This window comes from Fukomys damarensis, unplaced genomic scaffold, assembly GCF_012274545.1.
Source record: "Fukomys damarensis isolate Sample0158 unplaced genomic scaffold, DMR_v1.0_HiC HiC_scaffold_16, whole genome shotgun sequence".
Lineage (NCBI taxonomy): Eukaryota > Metazoa > Chordata > Mammalia > Rodentia > Bathyergidae > Fukomys > Fukomys damarensis.
In genome coordinates this window covers 106,270,120-106,284,999 of record NW_022900928.1, presented here as the reverse complement: position 1 = coordinate 106,284,999, position 14,880 = coordinate 106,270,120, and the positions used below count along the sequence as shown (strand labels likewise).

General features: G+C 43.3%; 1 protein-coding gene across 4 annotated transcripts in view; it reads right to left on the bottom strand.

Moving 5' to 3' along the window:
- Nrp2 (neuropilin 2) overlaps positions 1-14,880 on the bottom strand; it is a 123,197-nt gene that overhangs the window by 7,349 nt on the left and 100,968 nt on the right. For 2 of the 4 annotated variants that reach the window (XM_010616106.1, XM_010616107.1), the window contains exons 16-17: positions 6,463-6,513; positions 1,952-4,307 (exon numbers count right to left, since the gene is read on the bottom strand). In XM_010616106.1, the coding sequence (XP_010614408.1) occupies positions 4,003-4,307; positions 6,463-6,513 (356 nt within the window). In that variant the 3' untranslated portion in view covers positions 1,952-4,002. Of the gene's footprint in view, positions 1-1,951; positions 4,308-6,462; positions 6,514-14,880 lie in introns of those variants that run through there. The other 2 variants (XM_033764573.1, XM_033764574.1) reach the window with 1 other exon arrangement.

Genomic DNA, 14,880 nt, shown 5'->3' with positions numbered 1-14,880 from the left:
CCCCCCCCCCCCCGCACAGCTACCATTAGCATTCATTGGCCAAAGTCTGATTTGTTTTGGATCCTGTAATTAACAGGTAAAAGATCTTCAAGGCAGCTTCTGTTAGACTAGTGGCTCTTTTACTTGAAAATGCATCAGCATTTTCTGGTGGGCCTGCAGAAAAACAGATCCCTAGGTCTTGCCCTAGAGTTTCTGATTTGGTATAATGAAGATGGAGCCTAAGAACATGCATCTTTGATAAGTTCCCAAAATATGTTAATTCTTCTGACCCAGGACCACACTTTGAGAAGCAGTGTCATAAAAGCTAGAATCACCAGAGACATCCATAATCAAGAGTTTGAACAGAAAGGAAGGAGCAAAGCTTCTAAAACTGTAGGATGTGGCATTGTCCAGAGAGGAGGAGTGTTTGTAGGCATCACAGCCTCTGGTGTCTATTAGGCAAGACTTATAGTAGCCCACCTGGCCAGATGGTCCCTCACCAATCTCCAAAATACCTTTTTCTTTTTTTATGAAAAGCCTACCCACCCTACTAACTCCAATGTTGAGAAATATTGTCAAGAGAATGACCAATCATCTTAGTTTACCTGGGTTGAGGGATGTTTCTTTTTTTTTGAAGCCCAGCTGCCATTTCTAGAGCATGAAGAGGTAGAACCTTTGAGAGTTTATTAGGACTAGATTAGGCCGCAAGGTTAGGACTGACCCCTATGAAGGGGCTGGGGCCCTTACAGGAATAACAAGACAGACAGATAACTTACTCTCTCCACAGAAGGGCCAGATGAGAACACAGAGAGAAGGCAGGTACCTATGAGGCAGAAGAGAGTCCCTTTCTAGATACCAAGTCTTGAACATTCCAGCCTCTAGAACTGTTGAGCATAAAGCTACCAGGTCTACAGTATTCTGTTGTAATAGCCCAAGTGGATTATGACAAGGTATTTCCCAGGATATGAGACTTTTGCTGCTAAAGTCAAGTAAAGTTTACAAAACCCTGGGATGGCTTGGTCACCTAAGTCCCAAGTCATTTTGTCTCCAATAAAGACAGTGCAGAAGAATATTTCTGGTATAATGTTTATTTAAATAGTAATCTTAAAAAGGCTTTATACAAATCATATAAACACAGTTTGACGTTGTTTATTTTTTACATTGAAGAATCACAGTAAAAGCTCTCAAGTTCCCGTTATCTGGCTCAGCCAGCAAATGGTCGAATACCTTTAACTGCAAACAAAGGCTGGGAAAGTTAACTTTCTGTGTAAGTCTAACTTTTTCCCTTGCTTCCTTGTCTGTCATTCATGCTCATTCCTTGGACCCTCATCCCTGACAGCTCCCCAACTCCTCCAAAGAGAGACAGCAACCCTGTGGCCCTGTTAACTGCCTGGTCTGGGAGAGCGTGGAGGTAATGTGTCATTGAGTACAAGGCAAAAAGGATATCAATACTGTGAGTTGGGTTTCACAAAGGGAACAACTGAAGGAGATGGGTCAGCTCACCTACCTGCAGACAAAGATAATAAATGCACCAAGTCATCCATCCCCTGGCTAGGTCAGAGTTGGACCCAGCTTTGATGGAGTATCTACCTACAGTGGGGACCCTGCTTCTGTTCAGTACTCAGGGCTCACTGAGGGCCACAAATCAGCCAGTGGTGAATACCACTGTAGGACTTTGAGAAGGAGGCAGGCTGAGCTGTAATAACTTAGAGGTGAATTTTGGTCTGAGACAGGAATGGTCTTTGGGGAACTAATATAAAATGGCCCACTGGGCATGAGAGAGCTAGGACCCCCAGACAGGGTTTAGAACTTCTCTTTTGGAAACCCCTGGAACTTGGCAGCTTTCTGAACACTGAGCTTTGTGGGAGGGTGAAGAGGAGGGTGAGCTAATTAAAAACTTGCTTCTACTGTGTGCCCAGCTCAGAGGGCATCTAACACTAAAGCCTTGGGGGCTCAACAGCTTTACTTTTCACCTCTAACTATCACTGTGCCAACGAGTGCTGAGATCAGAAGTTACACTCGGGCCCTAGGTCAACATCACAACACCACCACTGAGTCCCACGTGACCATTCACATACACAGTAGACACAGAGAGCTCAAAGGCGCGCAAAGACACACACATGTGAATAAATAGCTGTCAATATGAATTCTCCCTCTCTGCATACGAAACACTGTGACATCACCATTTGAACTAGCATTTTCATAAATTAATATGTAAAGGAACTAGCCGGTGCCATTCACCCTTTCCCTTTCACCTGGGTGTGAGACAAATGGAATTGTGGGTGACCATAGCAGCAAAAATGGTCTGACCGGTTGCCTTTGATATGCAACAGGCTGGACATCCTGGTTGGATTTTTGATGTATTTCCAGCACACAGGCAATTCTTAGGCATTAATACAAAATCAAGACTTGAATCTTGATGTGGACAATTTTATCCTTTACATAGTTTCCTTCTATTCCCAATGCCTCTCTTTCTGGAGTAGTTGAGCCTCATCTAGGGCTAAGACTACCCTTTGGGTAGTGGGGCTCATTCCATCAGTAGGATCAGCAGTGAGTCTAGGGAACAGGGAATGGAGCCATTGAGGTTAGGAAGGAGGGATGCCTTAACTTTTAAGATAGTCATTATTTCTACGCAGAGGGAGAGTACATTTTTCTTCATTTTTTTCAAGGCACTTAATAAAAAACACATAAATTGATGTGGGGGGGTGCAGGTACATGTATGAATAAGAATCTAAGCCTCTCTGGGGCTGAAGCAGTTAGCGAGCTGCTCAGGCCCCAGTATTTACAGACTTCTAGTTAGAACCAGTTATTGCACATCTGTGCCCTGACTCTCCCAAGAGCTGGAGTGGTGGCAGTTGCCCAAAGGAGAAATCAAAATGTCTCTGTCCATACTGCTCAGCCTTTGCCCGTGCATTAACCCAAAGCTCAGGTGTCTCCTCCATCCTTTTCCAGCTGTTCTTTTCACCAGCTAACACCTCACTGATGGAGAAAACATACCAAGGGCCCATCTTTTCTCACCTGCCTCTGACAATATCAAACACTGCTATTTCCTGGCACTTAGAGACCTGAAAAATGTGTGTGCATGAGTGTGTGTGGGCATGTGCTGCACGCACATGTAAATATATATAGACTCTAGAAGAACATGGAAGAGGGAAAAGAAAAGGCAAAACCATCAGCAGAGGCCCCCAAAGGGACACCCCACAGCCACAAGCTCTGGGTCTAAGTTCAACAAATGGCTCCTATTCACAAAGCACTTTAAGGCTTGTCCACTTCTAACATGCAGGTGCACCTATGGGTTTTGAAGTGTGAAGTTTCTTTTCTTGCTTCTCTAAATTCCTATATAAGAAAGAGCTGCTCAAGCTGACCCTAAAATGGCAATTTTCCCCTGGATAAAAAAGTTAAAGGCAACAACATCCTATTTAGATGCTAGGACCGGAAATGGCAGCTTGGAGGGGTGGATGGCAGAATGCATACCACAGCAAATCCCTTAAATCCTAAGACCATCAGAGGAAGGGATAAGCTGGGTGGCTTTCTTAAAGTTTTATTTCTAAAGATGGAAAGGCTGAAAAGACCCTTTGCTTTTCAAGTGTTGATTAGAAAGAGAAAGCAGAGAGTATCCATTGATCACTGTCCCTCTTTTCTGTTGAAGAAGTCATTCTTCTCTTCTGCCTCTTTGAGTTGTTTACAGACCAAAGAAATGAAATATAATTAATAAGAATGACAAGCTCACAAACGAAGTAGAACTATGACCACAAAGAGATGAGCTCCCGTGTTTGTCCCAGCGGAGCATGTGGCCCTGTTTTGCAATGACTCAACCACCATGGTCCTAGGTGGGTTATGATCCCCTCTGAGGCTACATCTTCCTTCCTCTCTCCATTCACCTGTCTGTCCTGTCCATACCTTCGGTATTCTGGATCGGTTTGATCGAGATTATGGCATTCAGTTTCCAAAGGGAAAAAAATGTAATCTTCACCAGCCCTTCTTGCTGGAATGAAACGTCAGGTGTGATTCAGGTGCAATCCATCACGCCTCTGAGCAGCACTTCTGGTGGTTCATCTTGACCTTGTGCTTGAGGCCATCGTAGAGCTCGAAGTTGTAGTTCTCCAGTGTGGTGCAGCTTCGGGAGCTCAGGCCTGAGTAGGAGCAGGTGCAATAGAGCAGGAGCCCCGCACAGGTGGCCCCCAGGAGGACACCCAGCGAGCTCATGGCGATGATGGTGATGAGGATGGGGTCAAGTGTGTAGAGCCAGCTCTTTTCTTTGTCTGCCGAGGGGTCTCCAGCCCCTGAGGTTGGGGATGAGGAGTTGCTCCAGTCCACCTCATACTCATCTATGGCATAAAACACAAGACTCTGCATGCATTGCTTATTTCAGGGAGAAATGACTGAGGCTCCCAGCTCTGAGGCATAGGAGTGAGTAGTAGGACCCCAGGAACTAGACTGGGTTCCAAGTCCAACCTTGCTATATCCTGGCAGTGTCATTTTGGGCTGGTTAAGTCTGCCTCTGTACTCCTATGTGTAAAATGAGGGCATTAATAAAATTGACCTCACTGTGTTGTTAGGGAAATTAAGTGAACTATTTGTCAAATGCTTGGCATATAGCAGATTGTAAGTATTAAATATTTGGCATTTTAATAATTTGGTTTACATTAGATAGGTAATCACAGATTGTTTGTGTGGTGCTGAGGATAAAACCCAGGGCCTGGCACATACTAGGCAGGTGTGTTACCAGTGGATTGCATCTCACTGAATTGCTAACAATGCTAGGGGATTGATAATCAGATTTTAAGAGGTGTCATTGGAGCACATGTGATGGCTTAGTGTTCCCCATATTCCTCACTTTCAACTGCTTCAAGGTAAATTGAAGTCTTTTTACATGACAAGCTTCCTGAGTCAGCATTCCTGGCCATACATCAAGCACCAGACCTCCCACGATATGCAAACTGTACTCCTTTGGGTTAAATTGCCCCCTCCAGTGCATGTCACCCCAATACTACCTCAGAATGTCATCTCACTGGGTGACAGGGTAATCATGTTAAAATGAGGCCACGAGGGTGGGCCCTAATCCAATAGGACTGTTGTGCTCGTTACCAGGTAAAATTTAGACATGGACATGCCTTGAAGGATGCACAGTATAAACACAAAATGGCCATCTACCAGCCAGAGAGGCTTTGGACAGACCCTTTTCTCTTAGTCCTCAGGAGGAACCAATAACCCACACCTTGCTCTTGGATTTCTAGCCTCCAGAATCTTGAGAATATTTATATCTGTGGTGGGAGCTACCAAGTTTGTGGAGTTTGTGGTACTGTGGAGGTCTAGAAAACCAAAATCCTTTCAATTCTGTAATGTATAACCAAGTCCTGACTGGGCCCAGGGTCCATGTCTTTGGAATCTCCTAAGAACCTCATAAAGAAGGCAGGGTGATAGTAACATGTTTTTAGTGGGTGAGAAAACCTAAAGAAATCGGGTGACTCACTCAAGGTACAGAGTTAGCAAGCAGTTAAGGTAGGAACAGGAATCAGGCTTTCTAGATCCCGATTCCTTACACTTTTTGTTTCATCAGGCGCTTCTGCTGCTTGATCTGTTGCAGCCTGCCTACAAAGGCCAGTCACACACTCTTGCCCATAAAAGGAGAGGTGGACTGGGTTTGGCAGGGAGAGCCTGCAGCCGGTTAACAAGGTGCTGTTTGGTTCTGTCACTCTGGTTTCTATAACTACACTTGAAGGTTTTGATTAAGGTCAGGTTAAAAGCAGCTGGCTGCTCTTCTTGGAAGCATCAGTCTTAGTCTGAAGTTGTGCTCTGAGTGGATGCTTGCTGGTGAGGCTCATGGACACCAATGCTGGAGCTCACAGAAGCCCAGGGAGGCCTGCACTGGTCTGAATGGGTGGGAGAAATTCCATTTGCCCTACAGTTAAGACAGCTGTTTCAGCCTCCTTAGGTTTGTGCACTAGAAGTACAGGAATAGATCTGAGAATAAATATGAAAATAGGAGATTTGAAGTGTAAAAAGATGACCAAGTCTTTAATAAGAAAGACTGTAGTCTTGAATAGTGTGACAAAGGTGTCGCCCAAGCTGGAGGAACCAAATACCACAGCTGACCTGGGAGAATATCCACATCCACACTCATTCACTAAGGCCTGTTTTGGGAGGAGGTCACTGGGTTCAGTTAGTGACTGGTATACATGAACTCAGCTTTTACTTTTAGAGAGTTTATCCAGATTCAAAGCCCAATGATGTACAAAGTTACTTGAATTAGGAGGTCTGTTTCAGATTAGGCAGAGGGGACTCAACAAACTTTCTAAATCTCTACACTTGATCTTGGCAAAACAATTGATGATTTCTTCATTCTTTGGACTCTTTCCATTTCTATTTCTGCCTGATAGTTCTAAATTCTGTTCCTCCAATACTCTGGGCATTCTTTTTGTTGATATCTTTATAACCAAACTTGAATTCCATGATTATCTGCTAAATCACAGCAATACTCACCATCAATTTCATCTTCATAGCCCTCTCTCCCATGTATCTCTGGGATATTCACTATAAGGAAAACAAACAAACTTAGTTGCAACAAGTTCTACCATTATAACAGAAAGACAAAGACACAACTTTTTAGAGAATGACTCCCCACTATGACAGGCAGCAAGAGAAGCATCTCCACTTCTAGATCAACTAGCTATGCATTAGTGAATAATCTCTTCTGCACATTCTCTATCTTTACTTCTAACAACAACTTGGAAAACAGAAATAATAAGAAAGGCCAGGTTTTAGTGTCAAGTAAACTCTGTCACTCGTGCCTTTGAAATAACTGTCACTCATTACCGACTTAGACTTGGGTTTATCTAAGGCACCCTCAGTGGCATCTTCTATGTATCCTCAGTTGCCATTATGACCTCCACTGCATCTCCTCATGTATACACACCTAAGTGGAAAAAAAGTACCAAAGTCTTTCTCCTCTGGATTTTGAATAAATGGATGTTAATTCAATGAAGTCATGTTTCATCATTCTGAGAACTGGAAAGAAAAATCACACCTTCGCATATTGTGTTAACATCTCTCGATCCCCCCCCTCCGCCGCCCCTGCCTATTTTTCCTACTGGCTTTCCTTGCAGTGTAGAATAGATCAAACATGGGCATCCACTCTGATGAGCCCAGACAGGAAGAGAGCCAAGTTAATTTATGATGAACCCCCCCCCGAGTATTATCACTGCCTGTCTTTTGCTTCTTTTATTATAATTTCTGAGGGGTGAGTAATACAAGTCTTTCTATTCACAGTACTGTCCATCTTACAGAAACAAGAGCCAATAAATTAGCTGTCCAAAAAAGTAAAAATTGAGGATATACTCCTAAGTGAAATAAATAAGTCACACATGTGTAAATACCGAATAGTTTCTCTGGTGTGAATAAACTGTAATAGTATATAAAATCCTAATAAGATAACTGACAATGTGAAATGGGAAGCAAGGGGCTAAAGGTATAGGGAAGGTGGGATGGGTAGGGGAAGGGTAATGAGGGAAAAGAAAAAAATGTGAGAAAATGAAAAGATGGAAATAAAGAGTTTGTAAATGGGGAGGGGAGGAGGGGGTGAAGGGAGGGCAGGGAAAAGGGGAAAAAATGAGAACCAAGACCTGTCATGTAGAGGTACAAATCCCAACAATGAATGTAACTGTACTGTATCCCTAAAATGTACCAATAAATTCAATTATTTAATTAAAAAAAAGTAAAATACTGAAAAAGAGAATCAGTATGTGACAAAGACTATCTGTTAAGGTAATTATGACCTTTCAGGCTGTGAGCTCGATATAGTCCTGGTGAATACATATGGCCCTTTAGGGGTTCTCTTCAACCAAAGTATATGCACAGTTTTGAAGACATCACTCAAAACCCCCAACAGTGAAAGCACCAAATGAGAGGACACAAAGAACTTTAACCACCCTGAGCATCTTATTCCTTGGCACTATATCTCAGGGACATTCTACTTGACCACAAATTGAACTAATGATTGACCTATCACTATTACACTTAAAATTCAGGTTTTTTTTCTGAAGCTGGTGGTTTAAGTCATATTAGAGGACTTCTTTATTCTTGGTCAAAGTGCTAAAGCACATTCTCGTCCTCTCAGTCTCTAGTAAGGGATGCACAGAACCAGTTGCCAAGGTCTCACTTGAAAAGACCAGTGCCGTGTAGCACCAGTCCTCCATAGATCCAGCCCATACCTGGCATGTTTGTAGCATAGTAATTGGCACCTGCGGTGAATGCCAGCTTTCCCACCTCAATGCCCATTTCTTGCATTCTTTTCTGGGCACCTACAAAGCAAGCTGTTTCTTTGGAATGAAGATGTGAATATTATCTCACAAGAGGCAGGTGGTGTCTGTCACAGGGATCAATTGAGCTTATGAAAGTCAACCCAGTGTGCTTTTTTTTAAAACTTATGAAATAAAGATTGTGGAAGCAAACTGTCACATTTCTGACAATTAGTAGTTTTGACAGGATGCTCATATGTCTTAATATCTTCGCGGTTAAAAGATGCTGAACATTGGATAAGAATATGTGAATCAGACTCAAACAAGAACTGCAAGGCTCCTGCCAAATTCTATTCTTTCTTTTAGGGGTTTAGTCTCTCCCAAGGATGTGACAAGTTGTCAAAGGCTGGAAAGCCATCTCACATGCGCCAGGAAGAAGGTTTAGGACACTATTGATCATGCCCTGGAAAGGGACGGATGTGGCATTGATTTTGAAGGAAAAAGGATAAATGGATGATAATGACTGTGAGAACATTTTATCCCAGGAGATCACAGCCTCTTGTCTCTGGAGGCAGAGGACTGGATGAGATGACTTCCAAGAATTGGCCCATTTTTAAGTTTCTATGGAATCAAGGGTTCAGATGCAGCTGATATTTCTGCACCTGGAGAATCAAAGGCCACTTAAGGTGAGGAAGAACACTTTAGCCGCTTAACTTGGCTTTTTTGTATAATCATTGCTCTCAAGAGTTTGGGTGAGTAGGAAGGGGTCGAAAAAAGGATAAGTTAATCAACATTTTCAAAAGCACATCTGTTCACCAAGTTCTAAAGCAAGAATGGCACACTGGGGAAAACCCAAATAAAAGGAACATTTGTACAAAAAGCAATTTACTTTAACAGCAATTTTCTCTAGTCCCTTTGCTCATATTCTTGATATGTGTGTTTGATTAAGAGCTTTCTCTCTCAAAAACCTCTTTGCCCTTCATGGGCCACTTTCCTTTTCTGCTGAGCCCAGTAGGTAAACTGCCTGTGTCTTCAGGATGCTGGCAGGAAGGAATGTGGTTCTCCCAGTGGGTTCTACAGTTTTAGTAAATAAAAGGCAAAGGAAGGCCAGGCAGTGGCCAAGCGGAAATCCAGGGGTGTGGAGGGGGAGGTATTGGCTCTCTTGTGAAATAGGAAGAAGAAGAACGAAGTAGGAGCTCAAGGCAGAGTACACAGCAGCCCCTCCTGGAACATGGAGATGGTAGCTATAGGATGGTGTGCCTGCTGGGGCAGTGAGAATAGAACCAGGATGCAGCATGAGAAAGGAACAGGGACTTAGAATTTTGTTTAAATGGAAAAAACATGGATAAGGCCTTCCAAGATTGTCTTTAAGGAGGTGGGTGTATTTGTGAGGATCAGGTGGGATAGGCAGAGAGGAATGGGCCACACCTTGACAAGCACACAGGTGGTGAGCAGCTCCTACCACTCACATGACTCCCACTTTCAATCTTTGTGCTCACAGGAGTCCATTTCCTTCTGGGGCCTTCTGTGGTTTCATTTTCAGGCCAGCCTGAATGCTGACTCAAGACACTGTATTAGGGCCAAGTCTGCCTTCAGGTTATCAGGTGGGCAAGACACTGTCCATTCCAACAGAAACGTAGGGTCTGCCCTGAGCAGACCTTAGTTGGCTAACTGTACTTCCTAGCTGTTTGCCTGTGTCACTGGCTCAGCACTTTAGTGGGAACTTGTGGGGCTTCTCATGAATGTCAAGATGTAGTGATCTAAAATTTGGGGCTTTACATTTTCTATAATAGGTATGACCTGGAAAAAGAAGGCTGAAAGACAAAGTTTTTCAAAGAGCAGTCTCTGCTAATCCACCAACCAATCCACTAAGCATGACTCAAGAAGAGGGTTTACTAGGTGCCCAGAAACCACACTGAAGCCTTTGGGAAATAAAGATGGATAGAAAAAGGTGTCTGCCACCAAGGCCCTTCAGAGTGCTTGGGAAGCAAAGACTCATAATTTTTTGCTTTTTTTTTTTTAATGCCAAAAGAGCATAAAAGAGAATGAGGCATCATAGAGGAGACTCTATGTGATGCCGGAATCCAGAGGAAGGACTGGACAAAAGAGGCTGGGTCACTGATGGCAAGCGACATGTGGGGGTATGGAGGAGGATGCTTCAGGATGAGGGCTGCTACAAGGTGCGCTTGGGGGCGTCCCACTCCCCTATCTGCCTGGAGAATGGGACGCCTTCCAATATGGCACTCAAACCTTTTCACCAATACATGGGTCTGTTGGGAATTGGCTTATACTCATTTGTATCAAACCCACTAAGGGATTTAAAGGGATTGTTTTGCTTGACCAAAAATCTTATACTCTGTGTGTATTTATCCACACACAAGTCAGATCTCTGCACCCTTCTCTCCTCCACCAGTTGCTGCAGGCCAGCACATTGACAGGAAGAGATGAACTTTATAGGTAAAGTAGTCTCTGCTGAAAAACTAAAACAAGCTAACTCAACAAAACCTTGGCAGTTTTCACGTTGAAATTGAAATTTTGGGTGGAAGAGTCTCTTTGTTTCCCGAGATATTCCTTCTCTTTGCATGATCAAGAGACAAGAGTAGGTACATGATGAACAATGATTTAAGATTCCACCCATCTTCCATTGTCCTGGTTTTTCAGAGTGCAAGACACAGCTATTAAAACATCCACAGACTGTTCCAGAAACTCCTCCACCCTGAAAGAGTCAAGCATTCTCTAGAGTCCTGCTCAGTAGATTGTAACACAGTGGCAAAATGGTGAGCAGCCATGCCCCATCGCAAGTGGAGCCTCTGTTACTGAGCAGCATTCTCCCTGAGGGGCCTGGACCCCTGCTTGTGCTGTAAGACCACACATGTATTCAGGGAACACCTATGACACTCCCCGCTTAGTCAGGAAATCCCAACTGAGTGTGTCCTAGATTCCAGAATGTGCTCTCACCCTTATTTCTTCCTTCTTCTAAATTAGGATCCTTTGGGGTTAGCCTTCCTGCTTTGGTTTGTTTTTCTGCAGTTTCTCATGGAAAATTCACAGCCTTCACTTTTGCCACTAGTTATGCCATGGTCTACTGTGAGCACACTGGCCTTGACAGTGCTCTATTTACTTTCTGCATTATAAAAGGAGCTTCACAGGATAGCCAGGGGAGTGAGGGTCTGCTCCAAACCACTGGCTGCTTTCAGATGAATAATTTAAAACAGTCTGTCCCTGGGTCACTTGTACACAGATCATTTCAGGATACTGGCGCGCCTTGTTTCTTTTAAGAGTCCCTTCCATGCCAGCTCTGAATAGTGGATTAAGAGGCCAGCTTTGTCAACCAAAATGTATAGCAGAGATACTCTCAGGACTGCTCAGTGTATCATTCAGTACCTGAAGAGAGGGTGGCAGAGGACATGGAGGAGCACTAGACTAGGAGCGGGTCTTGACTTCTTGTTTTGTATCTGCCCCAGGCATGACAGTCTCTACTGCAGCCCCCTGCAGTTAGGTTCCAGTACCCACATGCCCAGTATATGATGCAGGCCTAAGGAAAAAAATACACTAAGAGACAGAACTAAGAGGGAGACAGTGGGGTGCCAGGATGACCAATGCTGGTGCAGCTGACAAAGGCACTGGCCAGTCCCAAGCACTGACTTTAATTAGCAATCAATTGAGGTAAGGCAAGCTATGTGCAGTTTCTTTGGAAATTAATGTAAACAAGGCTCATAAGGACAAGACAAATTCCTTGAATTCCTAATTCCTTGAATTAGGAACAAAACAGACTAAATATATAGTTGCAATTAGAACATTGCCCTTCTAGTCAGAAGGTTTTAGTTGTGGGAACGGTGCAAGTTACTCTGGCTTTGGCACACAGGCTTCAGCCAGACTCACTTCTCAAAACAAGTCAATTGTGGGATAAATTGTTCACAGCTTGCTTTGGGCATCATTAATATTATAGTCTTCTGCAAGGCTCCACAAGTCAACGACCTCCCTGAGTCTCAGGGTACTCCTCTGTAAAGTAACCACTGATGTCATCTATCATCTTTGCAAGACAAAGACTAGACTGCTCTGAGGGCCTTTCTGATAAAGGCTGCTGGCTGAGGTATACTGGGATTTCTAAACAAAAAAGCTGTCACCCCCACTGCCCACTGCCCACTCTTCACCCCAGCTCTGTCCTTTCTTAGAAGTGGTCACTCCTAAATTCACCCATCTCAAGGTGTATGTGGAAAGAGAAGACTATGGAAAGGTCAGTCACGGGGCTCCATGTTTTCAATTCTTGCCTGTCTGACTTAGAATCCAGTCCTATTTGTAAAGACCAAGAACCAACAAAATGGTCTGTTGTTCCCTATTTTTAAGTTTTCACCTTATCTGAGCTCATAGAACCTCATGGAAATCAAGCCTTAGCATGTCTGCTTAGCCCACTGAACCTCAGTCTTGAAAGGATTGAGGAACCTTTTCCACATAGGAAACATCTGAAATCATTCATTTCCACAGGTACTAGGTTGCTTCTACTTTAAAGATGAAATGGAGGAAGGAGGGTAGAAAAATGCAATAAGTCACTGAAAACATTAGCTGTGGAACTGAGTAAACCACAGGGTTTTCAACACCTTGTTTGGGGCCTATGATTTATTTGGAATAAGCTTTTGGCCATTTAGAGCCTTTGTTGAATTTGAATCCAAGTTCCTGAGCCGCCTGTGCCAGCTGAAGCACTGGACCATTTAGATGGGAGTAGCCTTCAGAAAATTCTCTCTGCCATTCTGTTTTAACACTGCCATTCTGTTCACAACACTGAGATCTCAATAAACCAGAAATAATGAAGGACTAAGGAGATATTTTTTGGCATTTCCAGATGCTTAATTCAGTTTAACATTTAGTGTTGGCTCAAGGTTCTCCCTCCCTACCACACTTAATTTCCCTAATTCAGTTTGTTCATCCCCAGCTGCAACAAGGAGCTGAAAGTTCAGATGTTGATCTAAACTATGCCAAATTCTCTCCATTAGAAAGTTGGGCTACTTGAGAGCTGTTCATCCCTTGCTGAGTTTGGCTTGAGCTTAGAAACTCAAAGCTTCAGAAGAAAGCAGAAGATCTTTTATCATGGTTTTTTATCTCTTGGGCTATGCAAGGTCATGGAAAAACATTTTTTTGAGTTTTCCATATGATTTCAAGAGAGAAAAGTAAAGCACTTGGTAAGAGATTACTGAACAAGTTTGAGCTTACATTTAGTCATTATTTTCTATTAATTTTAGTTGAATAACCCGGAGGCAACACTCAAAAGGTTTGGAAAATCTGACTGCAAACAAAAAGGCTGTGAAATGACCTAATAATACATTCAAGCATGGAGACAGGTGAGGGCTGGGGCTCTAGTGTCTCCACTGAGCCCCAAGAATGATATGAAAATAAAAATATAGCCAAAGAAGTGGTTCACTGTAAAGAGAGGCTTCACAATGATGTAGGTTGGAAAAAACCAACAATCCTGAGGGGAGGAATTTCTGGAATTAAAAAACAAAAAACCAAAAATCCTTTAAGTCTTTGAAAAAAACAGAGATATTTTCTAAGTTCTTAGTAGGTGATGTCAGAAAGAAATGGGGTCTTTGTGCTTCTGTTGCTGGATACTATTTCTTAGGGTAGAAAAGGGGGGAAAACGCTGAAAACTTCTAGGAAAAAAGTGTTGTCCCCTCCTTCTGTGGTCTTATTTTTCTCCTGAGATATAAGGGGGAAAATTCTTCTGTGTTTCTATTTCAGAGAGTTCTCCCCAGTGGACTTTTCTCTTCTTGTGCTGTGTTGATATTCAGGAGGTGCACATGCTAGAAACACTATTCAGGTGAAATAGTTCCGTACAACTCCATAGGTGGAAGGGTGGAGATGAAGATTTAAAACTTCATCAATTTACATTGGGAAAAATTATGTCTACTTAAAGACTGGCCCTCTTGTTTTGTAGGTCCTTGAATAAAAATCTCTGTTCACAGGATCTGTATTTAGCTCAGTGATTCCAGCACCTGCCTCACAAGTGCAAGGCCCAGAGTTCGATCCCTGGTACAGGAAAAAAAAAAAAAATCTCTGTTCCCATGCACAGCATTAACAAAATTGGCTATACTGTACTTAAAAGCTGGACTTGTCTGCACACACCAATGAATGACTCTGTGATAGGATTTCCCAGGGGTCGGAAAGGTCTATCTCTCTGCTCAGCGAGGGATAATGGTCTCCAGTAGCTTGCTGGTGGTTCAGGGCTGTAACTACAACAGAACGGTACTAGTGGTATTAGGTGTGTTTTCCTATAAAAATACCTGAACTTGGAAAGTGTAACCAATTAAGCATTTGAATGATGGAATTGACCCATGATTTTTCTGGAAGCAAGGTCTGGTAAAGGGAGGGTGGAAGGAGGGCAAGAATGCCAGGGGAGAAAAAGCGGGTGTGGGGGGCATCAAGATGAAAGAATGCAGGAAGGGAAGGGTTGAAGTTGAAGACAACCCATACCTAGTGGAAAGGCACAGAAGTGAAGATAGTGGTCTCTCTGGGGGCAGAGGTGGGGACAGTGGCCCCATCTGGAATTATACAGCTAGAAAGTGATGGGCCCACGGCTTCCTATGGACACTGTTTTTGAGTTACATTCTTGGTCTACAATGGTAAGGAGGCAGCATTGGGGCTCCTCTGACTCACGTTGCAGCCCTCATTG